Below are 27,448 nucleotides of genomic sequence, written 5' to 3'. Positions count from 1 at the left end.
ATTCGAGGTGTTGCCTCCTTTGCACAGTATCACAGTATCAGCTTAAAGCACTTGTTGCAGGCTGCTGAGTTTGCATATTTTGCTGTGAAGTACAGCCAGACCTTGACCGCTTCGCCTTGGGCATTTTTAATCTGTAGCTCTGCTCTAAAAGAACAGACGTACCTGGACCCGCCTACTATCCTCAGAAACGTAAAGTGATTGGCTAGAATCTAAAGTGTATCACAGCTCAGGAAAAAAAAGCACCGAAATCAAGCACCGAAATGTGCGCTGCTTTTCGGTCTGGTTACTACCGTTTATGTCAGAACTGGTGCTATCATGGCACCGGGTACCGGTACCCATCCCTAGTCAACAGTGTTCAACGCTGCACTGAGGTCTAGCAGGACAAGCACAGAGATGAGTCCACTGTCAGAGGCCATAAGAAGATCATTTGTAACCTTCACTGAAGTTGTTTCTGTGCTGTGATGAGCTCTAAAACCTGACTGAAACTCTTCAAATAAGCCATTCCTCTGCAGATGATCTGTTAGCTGTTTGACAACTACTCTTTCAAGGATGTTTGATATGAAAGGAAGGTTGGAGATTGGCCTATAATTAGCTAAGACTGCTGGGTCTAGAGATGCTTTTTGAGTAAAGGTTTAACTACAGCCAGCTTGAAGGCCTGTGGTACATAGCCGATCATTAGAGATAGGTTGATCACCTGATGAAGACCCTGGAGCGGTTGGTCCTGGCTCAGCTTCGGCGCCTAACAAGCTCATCACTGGACCCACTTCAGTTTGCCTACCAGCCTGGCATTGGAGCGGATGATGCCGTCATTCACCTCCTACATCGTTCCCTCGCTCACCTGGAGACCGCTGGAAGCACTGTGAGAATCATGTTCTTTGATTTCTCCAGTGCCTTCAACACCATTCTTCCCTCGGTTCTGAAGGACAAGCTGGAGAACTCTGGAGTGGACCATCACCTCACTACCTGGATTTTGGACTACCTCACCGACCGACCACAGTATGTGAGGACTCAGGGCTGTGTGTCGGACAGGGTCGTCTGCAGTACAGGTTCTGGCTCCGTTCCTCTTCACCATCTACACTGCAGACTTCTCCCACAATTCCACCCAGTGCTTCCTGCAGAAGTTCTCTGATGACTCTGCAATAGTCGGCCTCATCACTGATGGGGACGACAAGGAGTACAGAGGACTGACTCAAGACTTTGTGGACTGGTGCCAGCTGAACTACCTCCAGATCAATGCCAGTAAAACCAAGGAGCTGGTGGTAGACTTCCGCAGGCACAAGCATTCTCCACTGCAACCACTGAACATCCAGGGTATGGACATCGAGGCTGTGGACAGCTACAGGTACCTTGGTGTTCATCTGAACAACAGACTGGACTGGACTCATAACTCAGACGCCCTCTACAGGAAAGGGCAGAGCAGGCTGTACCTGCTGCGGAGACTCAGGTCGTTTGGAGTGGAGGGCCCACTCCTGAAGACCTTCTATGACTCTGTTGTGGCTTCTGCTATCTTTTATGGCGTGGTCTGCTGGGGCGGCAGCATCTCTGCTGGGGACAGGAAGAGACTGAACAGGGTGATCCGAAGGGCCAGCTCTGTTCTAGGATGCCCTCTGGACCCAGTGGAGGTGGTGAGTGACAGGAGAACGGCGGCTAAGCTGTCATCCCTGTTGGACAACGTCTCCCACCCCATGCAGCAGACTGTGACAGCACTGAGCAGCTCCTTCAGTGGAAGACTGCGGCACCCACGGTGTGGGACGGAGAGATTTCGCAGGTCTTTCCTCCCCACTGCTGTCAGACTCCATAATAAAGACTTTAACTGAACAAACACACACATCCACACATGTGCAATAACACTAAGTGCAATAATCTTTTCTGGCATCGTTGTATTTTTACTCAGTTGTATATAGCATTCGTATTCTATTTTTATCTTATTGTATATTTTTATTCTATTTTATTCTACTGTATATAGTATATTATTTTATTCTATTCTGTACAGCTGTGTACTGTATTTATTCTTATTGTATTCTAATTTTTGCGTCATAACTTTTGCACTGTCCACTTCCTGCTGTGACAAAACAAATTTCCCACGTGTGGGACTAATAAAGGTTATCTTATCTTATCTTATCTTATCTTATCTTATCTTATCTTATCTTATCTTATCATATTTAAGATTGAAGCATTAATTAATTCTAGAAATGAGAGCTGCTCCATCTAAAGTGAGATGGATGCAGTCTCTCCTAAAAAGACCAGGTTTCCTCCAGAAAGTTTCCCAATTATCTATGAAGCCCACATCGTTCTTTGGGCACCACTCAGACAGCCAGCTATTTTAGGAGAACATGCAGCTAAACATGTCCCTCCTGGTCCGATTGGGGAGGGGACCAGAGAAAACCACAGTCCAACATTGTTTTGGCAAAGTTACATACAGTACCGATTCAATATTAAGATACAGGACTAAGTTGCTTTTAATGCGTTCAGGAGTATGACTGTGTGTGAATGGGTGAATGAGACATGCTGTATAAAGCACTTTGGTGCTCAAGTGGAGTAGAAAGGCACTGTATAAGAACAAGGCTGAAATTACTACTGCCAAATAAGTACTGCCATCTTTAATTGAGCAGACGTACCTTTCTGCTTATTTCTCTCAAGAGATATGGAAGCTGTCACACAAAGTGACATTTTGAAATGAAAAATATTCTAAAATACTCTTTTTTTTTAAATTCCTTGTCTCTGCAAGTCCCATTAACACACCACCAGGGAAAGACCTCAGCTCGTCTCGTTTATCCACCACACAGAGTATGTGTTTCTCCCTCTCTGTGCACAGACACTCTTGCTTGGCATGACTGATGATCAGTGATTGTTCGCTATACAGCAACATCCTCAGCACTGTCGGCAGTTACTCTCAGAGGTTGGTAAACAAAAACAAAACTTTTTGGAAAGAAGTCAAAGGAAGTTCTTGAACAAAAGCGTTGCCTGCCTCATCTATCATTCATTCCATCTGACTGTATCCCTGAGGTGTTTGCTTTTACTGCTCGAAAAGGCCTAAAGAGACATTACTGAAAGTGCACCACACAATAACTGAGTCAAATCTGTCAGTGCTGAAAGAGAGATGCAGTTAGACTGAGCTCATACTGTGTCAACCTACACTTTAAGAATGGCTTCTTACTGTGGTGGAGATTTTGTTATTTAACCTCCTAGGACCTGCGTCCACATATGTGGACGTCACATTTTGGGTTATTTAGACCAAAATACTAAATTTTGCTCTACAAGGGCCTGATATCCACTTACGAGGACATTATGCTGCTACTGTTCTATCAAAATTTTAAACAAATATCCTCATATGTGGCTCTCATTTTTCATAAAAACTAAAATAATGTAAAAAAAAAAAAAAAATCTGGTAATTCTTTGTTTTTACATTCATCGGTCAACGACCCAGGAACCCTGACGGTAATGACATTTTATGGCTTTTTTTATGGCTCAAATGTGCAAAGCTGATGTCGTCGACCCACCAGGCGGGTGAACACCAATGTTTGTGAATGCGCGTAACTAAAGAAGTCCCCTAGGATTTTCAAATTGATACCATAGCTGTAGCTACTAAAAGTCTCGGGTGACTTTGAATCCCAGTCTCTGAAGACTTTCACTATTTTCTCTTTGTTTAGGGGATGTTTTGCTTTTCATATGCTGCTGTATGGGTCTGGCTGAAAAGCAAGGGCGGAGCAGAAAAGATTAATTTGTACACAGATCCAGCAAAAAAGGAAGTGGGAGTGGATTGGAAAGACTTGAGGGGGAGAAAAGAGGGGAATTACAAAAGGAGTGCGGAGTGGTGTGGGGCAGATGAATCACATCTCTGCAGCTTTGAATGGCCCATAGCTCTTCTGTCTGTGCTATCATTGTCAGTGCTCTCCTGCTTTTAATTGCCATAAACTCATACATATTCACAACAGGTGTCAGGCTCTTTGCTGGTGATAGATTGAAGTATAGAGACATTCGCCATAGAAATTATAGTGTTGTTTGGATGGATGCAACAGCCAGCTCATGCTGCCTTTCTTCTCCTCATTGCCATCTATCCAGAAACAAATTGCATGTTTAGGTTATGTTTTATTTGTTTATTTTGAGTGATTTTACCCAATAAATGGCAAAGTTGAAATGAAAGAAATTGTACTCTTTCTGAACTATATTTGAACTATTTCTGTTCAGACTCTTTCTGATTGTCTACATCATTGTTGCTATACAGGGAGTGCAGAATTATTAGGTGATAGGTTTGTAGCATAAACCTATTCGCTGGAACGTTAAGACAATATAATTACACTGCAAGCAAGACGCAAGTAGGCAAACTTCTTCATGTTACTCGTGCACGGGAGAGAACCGGACAACCGCTTGACTCCAGTTGGTCTCGTCCGTTCTCCCATACACTGTCCTTTTATTGAGGTTACATGAATATGCATAGGTTCATTAACATATGACGTCTACATACAAACAAAGAGTACCTTGCCTGTGTGTGTGTGTGTGTGTGTGTGTGTGTGTGTGTGTGTGTGTGTGTGTGTGTGTGTGGGGACTGCTGATCAAAGGGTCAAACATCCTTGGTCAGGAAGAGGGTAGCCTCCCCCTCACCCTAGATGGTTCATCCTAGATAACACGGTGAGGAAGTCCTGCAGTTCATCTAAACAAAGAGCACCTAGACTAGAACAGACGCAACTACGTTAATCCTACCATAAAATAATAAGACACGGTATGACCTCTCATGCTCCCAAAGTGCTGTCTAATACACACAAAGTTTGCAGACTATCAAGGATCAAAACCTCTACCAATCTACAACTAATTACAAAACTCTAAGCATATATAAGTAAATATTTCTAAGCATAAATGACAATCAACAATACAAATCTAACATTAGGCAAGTTGTATTTTTGAGGAATAATGTTATTATTGATTTTTTGATTTTGATTTTATTGATTAGCATTCAAATTCAAATCTCAGTGAAAACAGTGAAAAAACAACAACAAACAAACAGTGAAAACAGAACAAAAATCTACCATAAAGAAAGAAAGCATGAGACAAGGCTAATCAAAAGGTATTGGCTGAAGCATTTGCTTATTACGCCAACCCTTTTCACAAAATATCTTTCTGTATGCAGCTCCTGTACACAGGGCTTGAAGAAAATAATAAAACAAAGCAAAAACCAAACAAACAAACAAACAAACAAAAAAAAAAAACAAAGAAAAAAAAACTTTCCACCTTAGATAAGTAACTACATCAAAGCAAAAGAATCAAGAGGTTGTTTTTTTTCTCCTTTTTGCTCTTTTCATTCTTGATTTATATATTTTTCTATTACTCTATTTTTAAACATGTTTTTAAACAAGGAGAATGAACTCCACCTTTTTAAATCACTGTCATAACTATTCCACAGGTTAACTCCTCTAACAGAAACACATCTCTGCTTTATATTTGTCCTTATCTTGTTTTTTTTTTTAAAGAAATCTGTTCCCCTTAAGTCATATTGACTCTCTCTGACTTTGAACAGCTTCTGAGTACTGGGGCAAAGCAAGTTATTTTGTGCTTTATAATTATCTGTGCCATTTTATATTCAACTAAATCATAAAATTTCAGGGTATTCAGATTAATAAACAAAATGTTAGTTGGTTCTATATAGTTTGATTGGTTTATAATTCTTATAGCTCTTTTTTGTAACTTGAAAATATGAAGAGTGTTCGTTTTATATGCATTACCCCATATCTCCAGACAGTAAGTCATATATGGAAGCAACAGAGTACAATAAAGTGTGTATAATGATTTTTTGTTCAGGACATGCTTTGTTTTATAGAGAATAGCAATGGTTTTTGACATTTTTGTTTTCACGTGGTTTATATGAGACTTCCAACTCAGCTTATCATCAATTATCACTCCAAGAAATTTATTTTCGTACACTCTTTCAATTTCAGTTCCATTAACCCTTATTTTAGATACATTTTTCATTTGTCTAGTGCCAAAAATAATCAATTTTGTTTTCTTTATATTTAATGATAACTTATTTACATCAAACCAGTTTTTTAATATATTTAACTCCTTTTCCGCTGTAGTCAGAAGCTGTTCTAAGTTTTTACCTGAGCAGTACAGAGTGGTGTCATCAGCAAACAATACACATTTTAACAGTTTGGAAACACTACATATGTCATTTATATATAATATAAATAATTTAGGGCCCAGCATAGAGCCCTGAGGAACACCACAAGTTACCTTCAACTGCTTAGATTTTACATTATTGAATTCGACATATTGATATCTTTCATCCAGGTAACTTTTCATCCACTTGTATGCTATCCCTCTTATGCCATATCTCTCTAGTTTATTCATTAATATAGAATGATCAATTGTATCAAACGCCTTTTTTAAGTCTATAAAAACACCAACAGTATATTCCTTATTATCTATTGCATTAGATATCCCTTCAACAAGTTCCATCACTGCCATTGAAGTGGACCTTTTCACTCTAAAGCCATATTGGTTATCACTTAGGAGATTATGCTTCTCAATATATTTATCAAGTCTATTAACAAATAACTTTTCTAAAATTTTTGAGAACTGTGGGAGTAGTGATATTGGCCTATAATTGGTAAACTGACATCTCTCTCCGTTTTTATGGATTGGAATAACTTTTGCTATTTTCATTTGTGAGGGAAACACACCAGTTTGAAAGGACAGATTACAAATGTATGCGAAAGGTTGCACTATATATTCTATAATACTTTTAACTAATATCATGTCAATACCAAAACAGTCAGTGGACTTTTTATTTTTAAATGTCTTCACAATGTTAATTATTTCTCTATGAGTTACAGCACCAATAAACATGGAGGACACATTCTGGGTAATATGTTTATTTAGGTCGTTATTATTTCTTGACTCTGGAATTTCTTTTGCTAAATTAAAGCCAACATTTACAAAGAAATCATTAAATTCATTTGCAATGTCTTTAGTTTTATCAAGCACAATATCTTTATCTTTTTTAAAATAATCTGGATAATTCTTATTTTTTGAGCCCTTTTTGATTAGACTGTTTAATATCCTCCATGTTTCTTGTGTGTTACTTCTACTTTGCTCCAATAATTTGTGGTAATATTCTTTCTTACTTGTTCTTATAATATTTACTAATCTATTTTTATATAACTTGTACTTTATCTCAGCATCTTTTGTCCTCTGTTTTATGAATCTCTTATATAGATTATTTTTCTTTTTACATGCATCTTCTATCCCCTTTGTGATCCATGGCTTATTTGATCTGTGATGCTTTCTAGTGTTTTTCATTAAAGGACAATGTTTTTCATATAGTGAAATTACAGTTGATAAGAATGCATCATACGCACTATTTGAATCTTCATTTGCAAAAACCTCATTCCAATTGTGTTCCTTTAAGTCCACCTGAACAACAACCATGTTCTCAATGAACCCAAAAAACTCATTAATATCAAAGCTGAATGTTTTTGGAAGTAGTTTTTAGTTTATTTTTATTTTTAGCTATTTTAGGGGTATATCTGTGTGTGCAGGTGACTATGTGCATAATTATTAGGCAACTTAACAAAAAACAAATATATACCCATTTCAATTATTATTATTTTTTACCAGTGACACCAATATAACATCTCCACATTCACAAATATACATACAAAACAAAAACAAATCAGCGACCAATATAGCCACCTTTCTTTGCAAGGACACTCAAAAGCCTGCCATCCATGGATTCTGTCAGTGTTTTGATCTGTTCACCATCAACATTGCGTGCAGCAGCAACCACAGCCTCCCAGACACTGTTCAGAGAGGTGTACTGTTTTCCCTCCTTGTAAATCTCACATTTGATGATGGACCACAGGTTCTCAATGGGGTTCAGATCAGGTGAACAAGGAGGCCATGTCATTAGTTTTTCTTCTTTTATACCCTTTCTTGCAGCCACGCTGTGGAGTACTTGGACGCGTGTGATGGAGCATTGTCCTGCATGAAAATCATGTTTTTCTTGAAGGATGCAGACTTCTTCCTGTACCACTGCTTGAAGAAGGTGTCTTCCAGAAACTGGCAGTAGGACTGGGAGTTGAGCTTGACTCCATCCTCAACCCGAAAAGGCCCCACAAGCTCATCTTTGATGATACCAGCCCAAACCAGTACTCCACCTCCACCTTGCTGGCGTCTGAGTGGGACTGGAGCCGTGTGGAAAGTGGAAGGAGGACCCAAAATGCAGCACTTATTCAGATGTGAGGGTGATTTATTGTTAATAACAAACACAAAGTGGAGATGGCAAACAGAACTAAGGACGAAACTAAACTGGGATAAACTACACAGAGGAGTGGCAAACCTGAACATGAAGGGAGAACAGCAGGGAGAACACGCAGAGGATTACACCAGGTAGGAACACAGGTAGGAACACAGACGACACGACGAGGAGCAGAGGAAATCACACGCTATAAATACACAAAGAGACACTGGGAAATCACACACAGATGGGGGAAACAGCTGGACCTGATTAACCTGACGAGACAGGGGAACACTAACACCAGGGACCAACAGAGGGAGCACAAACCCAGAACCCAGTGTCTAAAATCCCAAACACAAACCATCCCAAAACAGCCATGAATAATAATGAAAGTAATAACAATAAGTACATAAACATAAAGTCACTGAGTCATGGTCAAGTCCTTCTTTTGACCCATTTTGCCAAAGGAAAGGACGTTGCCTAATAATTATGCACACCTGATATAGGGTGTTGATGTCATTAGACCACACCCCTTCTCATTACAGAGATGCACATCACCTAATATGCTTAATTGGTAGTAGGCTTTCGATCTTATACAGCTTGGAGTAAGACAACATGCATGAAGAGGATGATGTGGACAAAATACTAATTTGTCTAATAATTCTGCACTCCCTGTATGTTTGGCCCTGAGACTATACAGTGTGAGAGATCGGCTGGTCTCTAGGCTGAATGACTGAGCCACCACATACCAGGATACATAACAGGTTTCATGTGCCTTAGCATTGATTTTCCAAGTCTCTGGATGATGATGAGGAGGATTTACCAAAAAAACAAAAGATATTCCCTTAGTTGATGTGCCAGTGGTCCAGGGACCGAAGAACTGATTTGTCACCTTATTTTTTTCTATTATTAGATAAAGAGAGCTCTATTATTATTTCTAATATATCTCTAATTCCCCTTTCTTTCTGATATTTGTCCTGCTCTATCATCCATCCATCATCCATCCACCCAACCTTCCTTCCTCCCTGCCTTCCTTCTGCATCAAATCCTTCCATAACCTTCACGAGCACTGAGGAAATCTTCAATATCCAACGAAAAGATTGCACATCTCTGTCTCGCTTTCATTCATGTGCATGTGCACAGGGACAGGTTTGGGTTTTTTTGCTTGCCATGGAGTCTCACGTCAGATAAACACATGCACAGAATACATGTGGCCTTTCTTTTATTTTCCCCACAAATATTTGTGAAATACACGGTATGATTGTGACCTATGTTGACAGCACGCTCAGGGTGATCTTGTTTTTAGTGGTCTCTGTCACTTAGTCAGGCTCCAGTATTTTCAAGGGTAAAACAAAGACATGTAAGAACACTGGCTCAACTCCAAATAACATCAAGTGTGTCCAGTAGACTGCTCATGGGTAAATTCATGCTGTTAGCAGGGTAGTACGCTATGCTCCAAAGTACTGGTTATTTTAGGTATTTTTCGATAGAACTCTTCATCATTACATTAAAGTAAATGGACAATCACTTTCAAGCTCTCTGCTAAAACTCAACTGAAGGCCATTTACACTAATTTGGTAACACAGATGCTTTCTGGTTCTTTATCAAGTTCTCAGAATAAAAACTGAAATTTGAGGTGCCCGCAGCTAAGACTTGGACACTTAACACTCAACTGTATGTTTTTTCATGAACAACATTAGCAGTTTGATGGTTTAAATAACAGATTACAGGTGATGGATAGATGGATAGCTTCTTCAGGTTGTGTGTGTACGCAACAACCTGCAGTCATGTCATCACACCAGAAAAATGTAGGAATCCTTTGTAATTATGTGTTTGATGTCTACAGGTTCCAAATGTGTGACTGATATCGAAGCTGAGTCTGCTTGCTGCGTTCATTCTCATCCTCTGGACTCCCTTGAAATGTGTTCATTAGTTTCAGTTTGTTAACTATATATTGCTTTGAATGTCATTTCATGCTAGCAAATTACTGATTTGCTTTGCACACACACACAAAAGCTTGATGCTAAATATCAAATCCCCCATTTGTTTAATCAGGAAGAATACTGGGCGCTGGGATGGATTTTATTTGACTGTATTTGCGTCTGCTCAGCACCAACATGTGCAAGCGTTTAATTAAAGGAGGGAAAGCATGAATGTGAATGTAACTGAACAGCAAATTGAATTATTGTATCTGTTCAGTCATGTTGCCTCCTGGGTGTACGCTGGATTTTGTTATTTTATTTCACCTAGCGGGTCCTCCTGAGAATACGGCTCACATTAAGAACGTGTTTGAACGTGAGTTTTGATTCCACACATACTGTGAGGAAACCCTGGTGACACCTTTGGGCTGTTGGTGTGCGTTAAGGCCACCTGTGCACATCTGTATGTGTGTCTTGGTGTTGGCATTAATCTGACATCGATTCAAATTTTTTGTCTTTATTGACAGTACCGGTCCCTTTTATATAAGGGCTGTAGTGTCTGGCTGGGGCAGCAGTTGTGTGGTGAAGTGAAGGAGGACCCAAGTTGCAGACAGCGGCGGTGATGCGAGTGAGTTTATTTACAGAGGCAAGGGCAGAACTAAACATAAACCTAAACTGGGGAAAACTAATAACAAACAAAACACGAAACCATAACTGCAGGGGAAAACATAAGGAGGTTACGCAGGGAATGAAGAGCAGAATGGAGAGCAGAGAGACGCAGAGATTACCAAATAACAAAGACGAACCGACAAGGAACACAGGCAGGCACACACTATAAATACACACAAGGTAATCCGGGAACACAGCTGAACCTAATTAGACACGACGAGACACAGACCTTCAAAGTAAAACAGGAAATTCAAAAGCTGTTCTACAATACTGACTCAGGGACGCGAACAGAGCACAGAAAGGAGAACACTAAAACATTAAACACAAGAACCAAACCCTAAGAACTAATTCAAAATAAGAATTAACACAAAATCAGAAGAAGCTAGAAAATAATTGTTACGGCCGAGAGGGCCCGGCTGTGGGTGTGGACTCAAATGCAGACACAGAGGGAGGCAAACGGGCGTGAACACAGTGCTTTATTTACAAGTGTCTAGTGAAATTACACAACAGGAGACTATGAATGCTATGAATTATGAAATGCTATGAACTGTGAACTGTGAGGCCAAACTGTGAACATGAAACTGAGTGCTATGGCTAGGTGCTGGATTTCACGGATGGAAAAAGGGGCAGCGGCTTGGATGGAGGTACGCAGTCACTATAATGAGAAGAGACAAGTAGTCAGTGGCAGTCCAGTGAATCACAGCTGCAGGATTAGGCTATGGAGGTTAGGGCTTACGCGTTGCAGGTTTAAAGTGTCATGCGAGGAAGGGGTGTCCAGGGGGTTCCGGGTGAGGAGTGTCCAGAGAGGATCCAGAATATGCGTGGAGTGAGGGACTTGGCAGGGACTTGGCAGGTGTAGTCCGATGGTGGAGAGGAAGAAACCAGATGACAGAACCAGCGTCCAGGCGGAGATGAGAGTAGTTCGGGAAACGTGACTGCCAGGTGGGTCCTATGACAAAGAAAAACACGGTGAGGGAAAAGCAGTAGTTGAGGGTTCTCACAAGGGGTTCGCAGCCTAGCACTGACATGGGTTAGCAGAAGATCTGGCAGAGGTCTGTTGTGAATGCTGGTCTTATATGCAGGTGACTTGATTGGAACCAGGTGTGGAAGCTGATTGGAGTCTCTGCCTGAAGGTAGAACCCAGCGGAGTGGAAAAACCCCGTGCTCACCCGGACCATGACAATAATAACAATAAACTCAAAACGCTGGGTCACGGGCCCAGGACTATGACATGTACTTCCTGTCCCACATTAGATAAGCTCAGGGCTGACTTAGTGTGACTTAGTGGTGTGTTTTTATTATTTCTACTATGTTCTATATTTAAAAAGATTTGCCAGTCTTTGTGTGTCTATTTGTACATATTTGATTTATAATTTTAATGTTTTTGCCCAAAATGGAGTGATTGAGCCAGTGGACGTGGTCGTGGAATGCAATGAAAATTTAGAAACACTGAAGTACAGAAGATAGAGGGTTGTTAGTTTAAATGAACTAACTTCAAAGAATATATTAGTAATATATATAATAATATTAGTATAACCTATCCCCACAAGTTGCATGTCTTTGGACAGTGGGCGGAAGACTTGTGAGGATAAGTTAATTGGATAATCCAAATTGCCACTAGGTGTGAATGTGCGAGTGAAAGTGAGTGTGAATGGTTGTCTGTCCCTGTGTGTTGGCCCTGTGACAGACTGGTGACCTGTCCAGGGTGTACCCCGCCTCTCGCCCTATGACAGCTGGGATAGCCTCCAGCGCCCCCCGCGACCCTGAAAAGGATAAGCGGAAGTGGATGGATGGATATTAGTATATATATTTAGTATTTAATAGAGATTTTCTTTGTTACACATATTGCTCTAGCATCTCAGGTCAGTTCAATTCAATTTGATTCATTTTAGTTCAGTTCAGTTTAATCACCCTGTTATTTTGCAAGTTCTCTTACTTTAGAAATCATGGAGGGATCTACAATTTTCAGCATAGGTGCATTTCCACTGTGAGAGACAGAATCTAAAAAGAAAAATCCGGAAATCACATTGTATGATTTTTGAACAATTTATTTTTGAATTTCTGTGTCAAATAAGTATTTGATTACTTGCTTATCAGCCAGACTTCTGATCCTCAAAGACCTGTTATTTTGCTTTCAAATAGTCTAGCTACACTCTGCTCATGATTCTAAATTAGTAGCATCTGTTTGAGGTCGTTAGCTGTCATAAAGAGACCTGTGCACCCCACAATCAGCCAAAGTCTAAGTATGGGCAAAACCAAAGAGCTGTCAAAAGACACAAAAGAAAAACTTGTAGACCTTCACAAAGCTGGAAAGGGCTACGGGGCAATTGCTTGGTGAAAAAAGAACAACTGTTGGAGCAATTGTCAAAAAAATGGAAGAGGCTAATGATGACTGTCAATGTCCCTCGGACTGGGGCCCCACGGAAGATCTCTCCTTGTGGGATTCCATTGATGCTAAGAATGGTGAAGAATCAGCCCAGAACTACACGTGAGGAGCTGGTCAATGCCATGAAGAGAGCTGGGACCATGGTTTCCAAGGCTACTATCAGTAATACACTAAGATGTCATGGTTTAAAATCTTGCATCTCATGGAAGGTTCCCCTGCTTAAGTCAGCCCAAGTCCAGGCCCGTCTGAAGTTTGCCAGGGATCATCTGGATGATCCAGAGGAGTCATGGGAGAAAGTCATGTGGTCAGATAGACCAAAGTAGAACTTTTTGGTCTTAACTCCATTCGCCGTGTTTGGAGGAAGAAGAATGATGAGTATCATCCCAATAATACCGTACCTACAGTGAAGCATGGGGCTGGAAACATCATGCTCTGGGGTGTTTTTCTGCACAGGGGACAGGACGACTGCACTGTATTAAGGAGAGGATGAACGGGGCCATGTATTGTGGCATATTGGGCAAAAACCTCCTTCCCTCAGTCAGAGCATTGAAGATGGGTCGTGGATGGATCTTCCAACATGACAATGACCCAAAGCACACAGCCAGGAAAACCAAGGAGTGGCTCCATAAGAAGCATATTAAGGTTCTGGAGTGGCCTAGCCAGTCTCCAGACCTAAATCCAATAGAAAATCTTTGGAGGGAGCTGAAACTCTGTGTTGCTCAGCGACAGCCCCGAAACCTGACAGACCTAGAGAAGATCTTTATGGGGGAGTGGGCCAAAATCCCTCCTGCAAACCTGGTGACGAACTACAGGAACCGTTTGACCTCTGTAATTGTTAACAAAGGCTTCTGTACCAAATATTAAAAAATTTTGACTCCGGGCCTCTATTGCTGCTCCTTTTTTTTTTTTTTTTTTTTGCCGCCTGTCCCATTTGGTTCTTTTACCATCAGAATTATTGTCTGAAGGCCAAGAAAGATGCCCAATGGATTAATGGATTTACTATACCAAGATTTATTATACAAAGTGGAACCACCAAGAACACCAAGAACCACCAACGCACCGATGTCTGAGGGTGTCAGCCACCGACAGGGAGAGTGGTGAGGGGAGATAGACCTCCATACCTTGGAGGGCCTGAGATGTCCCTAGAGAGGTGGCGTCTAATACCCGACCTGACATATAGACACAGACAAACATGCACATAGAAATACGAACATCCATTCCCACCCCCATGCACACATACAGGGAGTGCAGAATTATTAGGCAAGTTGTATTTTTGAGGAATAATGTTATTATTGAACAACAACCATGTTCTCAATGAACCCAAAAAACTCATTAATATCAAAGCTGAATGTTTCTGGAAGTAGTTTTTAGTTTGTTTTTAGTTTGAGCTATTTTAGGGGGATATCTGTGTGTGCAGGTGACTATTACTGTGCATAATTATTAGGCAACTCAACAAAAAACAAATGTATACCCATTTCAATTATTTATTTTTACCAGTGACACCAATATAACATCTCCACATTCACAAATATACATTTCTGACATTCAAAAACAAAACAAAAACAAATCAGCGACCAATATAGCCACCTTTCTTTGCAAGGACACTCAAAAGCCTGCCATCCATGGATTCTGTCAGTGTTTTGATCTGTTCACCATCAACATTGCGTGCAGCAGCAACCACAGCCTCCCAGACACTGTTCAGAGAGGTGTACTGTTTTCCCTCCTTGTAAATCTCACATTTGATGATGGACCACAGGTTCTCAATGGGGTTCAGATCAGGTGAACAAGGAGGCCATGTCATTAGTTTTTCTTCTTTTATACCCTTTCTTGCAGCCACGCTGTGGAGTACTTGGACGCGTGTGATGGAGCATTGTCCTGCATGAAAATCCTGTTTTTCTTGAAGGATGCAGACTTCTTGCCTAATAATTCTGCACTCCCTGTATTCAAATACTCAGCACTCACCCATGTGGAGACAGACATAAATAGACACTGTACACACGATCACACTCCACAAACATACTCTCTACCCCAGGTCCAGGTACCCTTGCTTCCAGAGGGGGAAACTGCACCCAGGAGGTTTTACCCTTTTCCCTGGGGTGGAGACAAGCAGTCCGCCCCTGACTCCGCAGTAGCAGGGAGGCCCTACACCCCAGACCCCAATCAGACGGCCAACTTCTCCCCCCGCCCCGACCTACAACAGAGAACGTGGGTGTATGAAGACCCCAAACCTCCCTCCGCCCGCTCATATGTATTGCTTTTGTGTGTGTGTTCTAAGGTCCATTTAAAACCTGGGAGGGCATGGTGCTACCATGTTTTAACCATCCTGAGATGAACTGAAGCCTGTTGGCTAAAAACTACTGTTGAAAGTTAGGTAGATCTAATCCTCCATTATCCTTGGTCTTTTGTAGTGTTTTTAAGCTTGTAGGTGGTCTTTCCAAAGGAATGTAGACATATACGAATCTAGAGATCTGAACCAATCTTGTGATGGTTTAGTCGGGATCACTGAGAATAAATAATTTTTGGTAGTACCATCATTTTTATAGCGGCAACCCTTCCCATGAGTGATATGGGTAGACATTTCCATCTAGCCAGATCGCCTTCTACTTTCTTTAAAAGTGGGATATGGTTTAATTTAGTTAAATCTGTAAGCTTAGGAGAAACATATTACTACCTAAATTTTTATTTTATATTTCCAGATTGCAGTGGTGTAGAAAAAGAATTATGGAAGGAGCAATTAATCGGAAGGACTGTAGATTTTGACCAGTTTATTGAATAATCTGAAACTCTTGCAAAAGAGTTTATCACTGCAATTACCCCAGAGAGTTTGAGTTTTGGAGAAAAAATAACACGTCATCCGCATAAAGACTGATTTTATTTTCTACCTTCTTCTCCGAGTGTATTTAAGTCATGTCTTCTGTCATAGTAGTTGCTGGTTCGTCTGCGTCTCTCCGTCCGTCATCCCGCGTATTTCACTGTGCCTCCCTGCATCTTTGTTTCTGGTTAGTTTTGTTAGTTTTGCCCAGTTTAGGTTTTCCTGTTTCACGTTCACCCTCGCCATTTCTGTTTGTATCTACATTTGTTTATTAAACTCACTTGTACCAGAGCTGCCGTCAGTGTTGGGAAGGTTACTTTTAAAATGTATTCCATTACAGATTACATGCCCCAAAATGTATTCTGTAACGTATTCCGTTACGTTACTCAATGAGAGTAACGTATTCTGAATACTTTGGATTACTTAATATATTATCATGCTGTTTACAACTACGTGAATGGACTATTGCTGTGACTTATTACTGTTACTGAAGATCCGCGGCTCCGAACCGTAGTAAAGGGACCTCCGGTTCGTGTCGGGCTTGTAGCTAAACACTAGCTTTACTTTGTTGTGTGGGTCAACTTTGCTTGCGAGAGACAGAGAGAGGCGTTGAAAGGCTGCTCCAACTGAGCTTATTGTTTTGGAGGAAAACACGAACACAGCGTACAGTCGAGTCTTAACAGCTTACTCAAACTGGGCTCATCAGGCTCTCTGTTTGGCTGCAGTGGTTATTATTATATTTACATGCTTCCAGCTCCCGTTTTTGCTCGATGACAGCTCTACTTTTCCTTTTTCTCCCTCCTCGCTCACAGACACATAACGGGTACAGCAGTCCATTCTCCCTGCAGCACGGACTACACTGCCCATCAGGCTGCATGCTTTAGAGCTATACCTATTAGCTTAGCACAACAACAACAACGACAAAAAGGCGCTCTCTCACCCAGGAAACACGCAGAGAGAGAGCGTCACCCTGTAACCATGGCAACCGTAACGCTGCCACCTGGAACAACAGAATGTAGCTGTCAAACAAAACCCAAACAGTCCTGACCCGCAACAATATGAAACAGGGAAGTACCACCGTGTAATCCATTTATTTCAACAAAGTAACTGTATTCTGAATACCACCTTTTTAAACGGTAACTGTAACGGAATACAGTTACTCATATTTTGTATTTTAAATACGTAACGGCGGCACATGTATTCCATTACTCCCCAACACTGGCTGCCGTTTCCTGGGTCCTAAATCATTCACACACGGCTTGCCCTGGCAACCCGTGACAGTACAAACCAGCCACCATGGACCCAGCGGCACTGAATCAGTCCGAGGAGCTCCGGGACGACATCACTTACAATGTGGAGATTCTCCTCGGGCTGTGGTTGGAAAACCCTCCGAAAGAGCTTTGCCGCGCCGTTGAAAGCAGGCTACAACGGCTCTTTTCGGGCCTTCCATGGCTATTGGAATCACTTCCCCCGACCATGCAGGCCTTTCTCCACAACACACCACACCTTCTCTCAGCCATTATTGCCTCGCTGCCCGACCCGCCGGATGTGGTTTTGCCTGGCCTGTCGGAGCCGTCTGTGGGGAGGAAACGACGGTCGGCTAGAGGACTCCGTGCCTGCTGGCTTTGTGATAGCCTCCGCTGGAGGGTCCGATGGACCGCTCCGGCCTTCGTCTCCTGTCTCCGCTGGAGGGTCCAAGGGACCGCTCCGGCCTTCGTCTCCTGTCTCTGCTGGAGGGTCCGAGGGACCGCTACGGCCTTCGTCTCCTGTCGTCGCTGGTCCAGCCTCCGTGTCTTCATCCTCAGCGTCACCTGGTCCAGCCTCCGTGTCTCCGCCCTCAGCGTCGCCTGGTCCAGCCTCCGTGTCTCCGCCCTCAGCGTCGCCTGGTCCAGCCTCCGTGTCTCTGCCTTCAGCGTCGCCTGGTCCAGCCTCCGTGTCCTAAATCCTTTACACACGGCTTGCCCTGGTAACCCGTGACAGTAAACAAAAATGGCTGGATTTCGAGTCTTTTTACCTTCTCTCAGATGTAATTATATTTTTGGTAATTCCACGCCGGTGGAAACCCAAACAAAACACGCATTAAGATGCTCTGATGCAGGGGTGTCAAACTCATTTTAGTTCAGGGGCCACATGGAGAAAAGTCTATTCTCAAGTGGGCCGGACTGGTAAAATCATTGTATATATATCTGTGAAGGTTCTCAGTCATCCACGTCATCGTAGTCAAAGGAGCTTGCAAAGAAAAGCGTCTGGACTTCTTTAAGTTGCTTGAAGATGCTTCACCTCTCATCCGAGAAGCTTCTTCAGTTCTAAGGTCAAATGGTGGAGAGTCCCAGATATAAGCCTAGTGGGAGTGTCCCCCCACAGAGGGACAAAAGGACCCCCTGATGATCCTCTAGTCGCCTGAGCCAAGGTGTGAAACTGGGTGTGGGTCCCAATCAGCCGGAGTTTCGGGTGAGTTCATTGTGAAACCTGGCCCCACCTTATCATGCGAATTCCTGAGGTCAGATGGCCCAGGATGTGAGTGGGCGTTAAGGCGTCTGGGAAGGGATCTCAAAACTGGATTATAGATGGCAGACAGTTGGTGTCGTAAACCCCGCCTCTGTTCAAAGATGGTCGCTCACAGTGGACATAGATGGCTTCTTTCACTCCTCTTTCAAACCATCTGTCCTCTCTGTCCAAAATGTGAACATTGGCATCCTCGAAGGCCTGAAGGAAAAAAGAAGGAACACACACATGTAAAGGAAGCACTCAAAACGTGCGGCTATCCTAAATGGGCGTTCTTAAAGTCAGCAAAGAGGCAGAGAAAAGAAGACCAGACACCAGCGAGGGAGGATAAGAAGGACAGGCGCAACAACATTGTCATCCCCTATGTAGCCGGTGTATCAGAAAAACTCAGGAGAGTTTTCTCCAAGCATGACATCCCAGTGTACTTCAGACCCAGCAACACGCTCAGACAAAAACTGGTTCACCCAAAAGACAAAACCCCAAAACACAGACTTAACAATGTGGTGTATGCTGTACAGTGCAGCGAGGAATGCCCAGACCTCTACATTGGAGAGACCAAACAGCCACTTCACAAGCGCATGGCACAACACAGAAGAGCCACCTCCACAGGACAAGACTCAGCAGTCCATCTGCATCTAAAGGTCAAAGGTCACTCTTTCGAGGATGCCAATGTTCACATTTTGGACAGAGAGGACAGATGGTTTGAAAGAGGAGTGAAAGAAGCCATCTATGTCCACTGTGAGCGACCATCTTTGAACAGAGGCGGGGGTTTACGACACCAACTCTCCGCCATCTATAATCCAGTTTTGAGATCCCTTCCCAGACGCCTTAACGCCCACTCACATCCTGGGCCATCTGACCTCAGGAATGATAAGGTGGGGCCAGGTTTCACAATGAACTCACCCGAAACTCTGGCTGATTGGGACCCACACCCAGTTTCCCACCTTGGCTCAGGCAATTAGAGGATCATCAGGGGGTCCTTTTGTCCCTCTGTGGGGGGAAACTCCCACTAGGTTTATATCTGGGACTCTCCACCATTTGACCTTAGAACTGAAGAAGCTTCTCGGATGAGAGGTGAAACGTCTTCAAGCAACTTAAAGAAGTCCAGACGCTTTTCTTTGCAAGCTCCTTTGACCATTGTATATATAACTTAAAAACAACAACTTCAGATTGTTTTCTTTGTTTTAATACAATCAACATAAAAATAAAGCTAGAGCCTGTGGACGGTATGTTCAAAATAGTACAGGCACAACATAGCTATTAATCATAAAACATCTCAAGTTATTTGAAAATTCTGAGGACAAAGAACACACAAGCACACAGTGCCTCAGTGATTCACAGAACTGTTTCACAGATCACAGAACTACATCAGGGTGTCACTTCGCAGGCAGCAATGTAGATAAAAATAATGAAATGCTGTTCCCCAAACAAGTACAAGAACCACTTCCGTGAATAAATAGGAGGATGACCATTTTTCTTGGAACACTCTGCACTCTGCATCCACTTTTCTCTTTTTTGACAGAGACATATTGGGGCAATGAGGGTGCCAAAGCACATCAGGTTTAAATTTCACAGGCAAAACAAAGTAGCTCACAATTGCTATTGCGCCATCCAATGGACACAATTTGAACAGCAGTTTCTTTATTGAAAAATTGCTGCTCATTTTTATACTTTACAAAATCATCTCACGGGCCGGATTAAACCTGCTTGCGGGCCTGATCTGGCCCGCTGACCGTACGTTTGACACCCCTGCTCTAATGTCTGTGTCTCAGTCTCACGGCCCATGTTACCTCTACTTGCGGCCGCATAATGACCAGACAAAATATTTTTAAAAAATTATTATTCAAAAAATGGTCAAAGGAGCTTGCAAAGAAAAGCATCTGGACTTCTTTAAGTTGCTTGAAGATGCTTCACCTCTCATCCGAGAAGCTTCTTCAGTTCTAAGGTCAAATGGTGGAGAGTCCCAGATATAAACCTAGTGGGAGTTTCCCCCCACAGAGGGACAAAAGGACCCCCTGATGATCCTCTAATCGCCTGAGCCAAGGTGTGAAACTGGGCGTGGGTCCCAATCAGCCAGAGTTTCGGGTGAGTTCATTGTGAAACCTGGCCCCACCTTATCATGCGAATTCCTGAGGTCAGATGGCCCAGGATGTGAGTGGGCGTTAAGGCGTCTGGGAAGGGATCTCAAAACTGGATTATAGATGGCAGACAGTTGGTGTCGTAAACCCCGCCTCTGTTCAAAGATGGTTGCTCACAGTGGACATAGATGCTTCTTTCACTCCTCTTTCAAACCATCTGTCCTCTCTGTCCAAAATGTGAACATTGGCATCCTCGAAAGAGTGACCTTTATACTTAAGATGCAGATGGACTGCTGAGTCTTGTCTTCCCTGGTGAACTTGATGTTTTTATCCACAGCGTTAATGTGCGCAGTGAAGGATTCCACTTCTTGTGTCTTGATTTTGACCCAGGTGTCGTCCACATATCTGTACCAGTGGCTGGGTACTCTTACTTTAAAAGAGCCAAGAGCCTTCCTTTCCACTTCCTCCATGTAAAGGTTGCTACAATAGGTGACACGGGGGAGCCCATGGCACAGCCATGTTTTTGTCTGTAAAAGCCTTCGTTGTATTTGAAATATGTAGTGGTGAAGCAGAGGTCTAACAGTGTGCAGATCTGATCGGGTGTGAAGTTTGTCCTGTCCTCCAAGGAGCTGTCTTCTTGTAGTCGTTTTCTGACAGTCTCCACGGCCTCCGTGGTGGGTTTGCAAGTGAAGAGAGAGACTACATCAAAGGACACCATGGTTTCATCTGGATCCAGGGTAAGTTTCTGGACCTTGTCGGTGAAGTCGGTGGAGTTCTTGATGTGGTGTGGGGTGTTCCCCATGAGAGGAGCAAGGATGGTAGCAAGGTGTTTAGCAATGTTATAAGTGGCTGAGTTTATGCTACTGACTATGGGTCTGAGTGGGACAGCTTCCTTGTGGATTTTAGGAAGTCCATAGATGCAGGGTATGGCATCCCCTGGGTAAAGGCGGTGATATGTGAGGCGGGCAATGATTTTGTCCTTTTCAAAGTCTTGAAGGCAAGCTATAACTTTCTTTTTGTAGCTGCTTGTGGGGTCTCGCTTTAAGGCTTCGTAGGTATTGTTGTCACTGAGGAGAGTAGTGATCTTTGTGTGGTAATCTGTAGTGTTTAGGACCACGGTGCATCTTCCCTTATCAGCTGGTAAAACAGTGATGTTGTGGTCTTTGCTCAGGGAAGCGACGGCCTTCTTTTCCTGTATTGTGAGGTTGGATGGAGGGACTTTGGCACTGGAGAGTGTGGCTGAGACTTTCATCCTGATTTGCTCTGCTTCTGTCTGTGATAATTTATTAATCCGTATGGCAGATTCTGTGGCTGTGATGAGGTCCACTATGGGCAACTGTTGCGGGGAAATGGCAAAATTGAGTCCTTTGGCTAATACTCTCTTTTCAGGTTCAGTGAGAATCCTGTCTGAAAAGTTCTTTACCCATTTCTCCTGACTGTCTTCAGGTGTGTTTTCTTCTCCGGGTTGTGTAGATTCAGAATGAGGAGTGTGTGTTTTTGAAAGCAAGGTGTGAAATTTCCTGCGTTGTCTTTCTTTTCCTTTAGAGTGTTGGGCCCGCTATTCAAAAAATGATTTAATATGAAGGCAATAGGCAGAGTGTTACAGGCATCACCCTAAAGAATGTAGCCTGGTGGGCAGTGTAGTCCGTGCTGCAGGGCGAATGGACTGCCATACCTGTTATGTGTCTGTGAGCGAGGGAGGGAGAAACTCGACTGTACGCTGTGTTCATGTTTTCCTCTGAAACAATAAGCTCCATTGGAGCAGCCTTTCAACGCCTCTCTCTGTCTCTCGCTAGCAAAGTGACCCAGACAACAAAGTAAAGCTAGTTTTCGACGTATCAGCCAGAGGTCCCTTTACTACGGTTCGGAGCCGCGGACCTGTTTTATATACGCGCGCTGAATAGTTTTCTACACGAGATCGCTGCAAAAAGTGCAGCCTTACCTAATGTCCACCTACTGTTACTCATTATATTAAGATTTAAACATCTAGCTGGTGTTGGTGTGGAGAGTAACCTTCAGTAATAGTAATAAATCACAGCAATAGCACATTCATGTAGTTGTAAACAGCATGATAATATATTAATTCAAAGATTCAGAATACGTTACTCTCATTGAGTAACATAACAGAATATGTTACAAAATACATTTTGGAGCATGTAATCTGTAATCTGTAGTGGAATACATTTTAAAAGTAACCTTCCCAACACTGGTTATATACATGGATGGTAAAGACAGCATAACCCTTTCTTGGCTAAATAAGAGAGCATTGCAATGATTTCCATCTAACTGTCTTGGTTTGACTATCATTATGAGTTGAGAGAATTTCACAAGGACTAGATATTCGTTATCGCAGGTCCTTCCTCCCAGCAGCCGTTAGACTTTGTAACCATCACTGCTCACAACAAACACAATAAATCGTTTACATCCCTGCTGGCATTTGCACAGTTTTTCCATTTTCTTTAAAAGTATGTTGTTGTTGTTTTAAGCACAAATATACAGCACATTTATTACATTGAAAAAATTATCTGATTATGCTATTTTTAATAACTGTACAGTCTCTTACTTCTTGTTTTTAATTTAATATTCTTCACTTTTTTTGCATGCTCCATCTGCCTGTCACTTTACTGCCGGAACACCTGAATTTCCCCAGTGAGGGACAATAAAGGATATTTCTATTCTATTCTAGTCTTTGTATTACCACTTACTCCATTAGCGATCTACTTATCCTTTTGTCAACATGTAATTTTGGTCTGAAGATGTGATAAGTGTGCCTGACAGATATATTGTTCACTTATCTCCAATCAGAAAATTTAATCTAAATAAGATTCTCTTTTCACGACCTTTTTTCCTATTTGTGCCGAGTATGATGTAGGGGACTGCACAGTGAAAGTCTTGTCATAGATGTTCTTTAATTAAATGAAAGTCTCTTTTCTTACCCAGATTATGCATTAGCAGGTTGCTTCATCACTGACAGCAGGGCTCCCCTCCTGCTTTGCTAAGATTTTTATGAAAGAGTGTAGGTGGGTGTAGTAGAAAGGACCGGCAGCACACAGTGTCACCAGTACATGCATGTCTTTATTTACAATGCATTGATTTATTATATGTATGTGTATATATATATGTGTGTGTATATATATATATATATATATATATATATATACACACACATATATATACACACACACATATATATATATATATATATATATGTGTGTGTGTATATATATGTGTGTGTATATATATATATATATATATATATATATACACACACATATATATACACACACACATATATATACACACGCACACACACATATATATATATATATATATATATATGTGTGTGTGCGTGTGTATATATATGTGTGTGTGTATATATATGTGTGTGTATATATATATATATATATATATATATATATACACACACATATATATACACACACACATATATATACACACGCACACACACATATATATATATATATATATATATACACACACATATATATACACACGCACACACATATATATATATATATATATATATGTGTGTGTGTATATATATATATATATATATATATATATATATATATATATATATATATATTAGGGGTGCAACGATACACAAAATTCATGGTTCGGTTCGGTTCGATACTTTGGTGTCACGGTTCGATATTTTTTCGATACAAAAAAAATGTTCATGCCTTTTTAATTTGTCATTTATTAAAATTATAAATATATATTTTAACTCAAAAGTACAGTTTTTAAATTTAACCCTAACCCTTGTGCGTGTTTTTTATTTTGACAGCGAATGCGCACCTGCGGACCACTTATGTGCAGCCCTGGTTATTTAGCTCGTCATATTGCAGCCACAGAAATTATTTTGTCCATGAAACCATAAAGCTGCACTTTCTTTTTGCCTTATAGTCTGATTTGTCATAACTTCTCCGTTTTGTGGTAAGCTTTTCTTTGGCTGTCACTTCTTCACCCTGACCTGTCTTATTTGGCTCAGCAGAACTAAAATATATATACTGCTGCTTTTACACACGGACTCACATAAGCTCAGCGATTCTCTGCGCGATCAACCTCTCACATGTTTAAGCTGCGGGAGATTTCACTTGTCATGTTTGCATAGTAAGCTAACGATTAATAAGACGATGTCAGAGGAATTGGTGCACAAATTATCATCACTCACAGATCAGTGCTGTCGCTCTCTATACACAGTTCGCACGATTGCAAAGTGAAAGCAAAAAACAAGCGCAAATTCAAACGCGACTTCAATATGTCACATATTGACAGTGGCTCACCGATGCCAATGACATAATTACCCAGCTACATTTCTGAAAGAATGCAAAAGCATTGACATATATTTTTCCTACAATAGCCCGACGGGCAGGGCAGAGATAGATTTTGGTAGCCCGACTGAAAAAATCGCTAGCTCCAGGACGTCGGGCTAGCGATTTTGCGAGCCCTGTATCTGATTGAGGAATCACTCATCTTTGGAAAAGAGAGTTTATTACAGCGAAATGTCTCTTTCCAAAATAAAAGCTATACTATCCGCTTCTTCTGGGCTATATTCTCAGCAGCATAAGGAGAATCACGTGCTAACAGCTGTCTAAATGACTCGGCTAAAGTTAGTAGCATGCTTGTTGTTTTTGTCTTTGCACTAGGATGATGTCGGCATAAATGTGCAGTCATATTCGTTGTGTTCCCACTAGTGCTTTCAGGTTAATCTCGTTGAAATGACCTTAACGCCACAACACGGCAAATCTCCGTTAACGAGCTACCGCCGATCGCCCCGTGCATGGGGCTAGACGGCCAACACGTTAACGAGCTAACTGCGCTAACACACTAGTTCCCACCCATGTAATTGAGCATTGCGTGGCACATCCAACATACTGTTTTACTTTAGTCCATGACTCGCTTACCTTCAGGGTCATACGTCACATGAAAACCAAAATAATTCCAAACGCCAGATCTGAATGAGAGTGGGGGAGGTCCATGTTGCAAGGAGAGCTTAACTTCTGTCTCGCTAGCTTGCCCTGCGCTCTTCCTTCTGACTATGCTGTCTGTGTTGAGCGCTCAGTGGATCTGCGCTCGACAGTGCAGCCTAGGCGGAGTAGTCGAACGCAGATTCACTGAGCGCTGAACACAGACAGCATCGTCAGAAGGAAAGTTGATCAAATAAATTACAAATGTTGTATTGTTCGATACATATGCGTACCGAACCGAAAGCACTGTATCGAACGGTTCAATATCGATACGAATATCGTTGCACCCCTAATATATAGATATATATACACACACACACATATATATATATATATATATATATATATATATATATATATATATATATATATATATATATGTGTGTGTGTGTATATATGTGTGTGTGTGTGTATATATATATATATATGATAGATTCCTTGCTATTACTGCCCCTAGTATGAATTTCAGAAGTGGACCATTGGGATTGGTAAGGAAATACACATCTTATAGAAAAATGCAGCCAGTTCATTTAAATAATGGTCATCAGTGTATCAGGAGCAAATAAGTGGGTGAAAACAAACCAATGAAACTTGCTAACCAAAGTAATAAGGGTTAATAATGCATATTATTATTTGTGTCTTTCTGTGCTGAAACAGAAAGGAAATTCAGATCAGTGAACAGCAGCTGAGGGATCACTGACCTCCCAACAATACAACAGATGCTCTTATATCAGGATTAGTGTGTGGATCAATGTGTAAATTGGAGTGATCTTTGGATCAATCCAACAACACAGGAGGAACGCATTATTTATTCAAAGGAGGGCTGATTTATTATAAATTATTCCACTAAAAAAAAAAAAGAATATAAACTGAATTCTAAGTGTTACCGTTGACATGTTGCAGAACATATACTTACTGTCAGATCCTGAACCACACATGCATTAATGAATGCATGTGCCACCTTAAACGTACACATCAGGCTGCTCCAGCATATTTAAGTCATTATTACATATTGTGGGATTCAGAAATTGATTGAACACATTATGCATGTCTCCGAGTTAATATCAGTATATTAATGGACATTTTCACTGGTATGTAACAATATTAGACAGCATAAAAAGAAAGTGGCTTTGTGTGTGTGCTCTGTTCAAAAAAGAACATGAGTCACCATGAAACCTATTCTGGCTGTTTGTAATAAACAATAAAAAGACGTATCTTTCACTGCCTACAATTCTCCACTTTAACTTCAGTTAAGTTCAGCTCTGTTTTATCAGACTGGCAGTATTAATGAGGACCAGAAATATATGGAGCTCAGCTCTGAACGTGCACTCAGAGAATAGCTAAGCCGAGGTTTGGCCCTGTGTGTACACTACCACAACTACACAACTACCACATCTGGAGCAAACAAAGTTAAACTTAGCGGTAAATCTTATGCCACAGTACATCCCACTTATCATTAATCAACAAATACTCAAATACCTACAAATCAACACACAAAATAGAACCAAACAAAATGTGAGAAAATTACAGCTGGAAAATTGCCTTTCAGTTACAAAGCAGACTCTGGTAGAGCCCACAAAAAGAGGGCTCTGCCTGGGACAGACCATAAATACAGCCAGTGAACAGAAGCTTTGTTTAGTGTGATGTTACTGACAACCTGCTGCACCTGCATTTCTTCCAGGCCTGGCAGTCAGTGACACATGGCGACTCTACGCTTCGGACAGCATCTCATCAAGCTCTCGGCTGTGTTCCTGCAGACTGAGCTGTCCTTCGCACTGGTCAACAGGAAGCCTGTGGTGCCCGGACGTATCTTTTCATTACTTACAGGTTAGAGGTGTTTAGCTTTGTGTGCTGCAGT

The 27,448-nt window shown here is 41.6% G+C and overlaps 1 protein-coding gene across 2 annotated transcripts in view; it reads left to right on the top strand.

Annotated features, from left to right (window-relative positions):
* Positions 1-27,448, top strand: part of fhit (fragile histidine triad diadenosine triphosphatase) — a 160,853-nt gene that overhangs the window by 40,670 nt on the left and 92,735 nt on the right. For both annotated transcript variants that reach the window (XM_085455568.1, XM_085455567.1), the window contains one exon: positions 27,272-27,396. In XM_085455568.1, coding sequence (XP_085311694.1) covers positions 27,291-27,396 — 106 coding nt within the window. In that variant the 5' untranslated portion in view covers positions 27,272-27,290. The remainder of the gene's footprint in view (positions 1-27,271; positions 27,397-27,448) is intronic.

The sequence above is a fragment of the Copadichromis virginalis genome, linkage group LG5 (assembly GCF_057382275.1).
Source record: "Copadichromis virginalis isolate Kocher_CV1m ecotype Utaka linkage group LG5, C_Virginalis_male_GT1.1, whole genome shotgun sequence".
Classification (NCBI taxonomy): Eukaryota; Metazoa; Chordata; class Actinopteri; order Cichliformes; family Cichlidae; genus Copadichromis; species Copadichromis virginalis.
The sequence above is the reverse complement of the archived record's forward strand: the minus strand, read 5'-3'. Positions and strand labels throughout refer to the sequence as shown.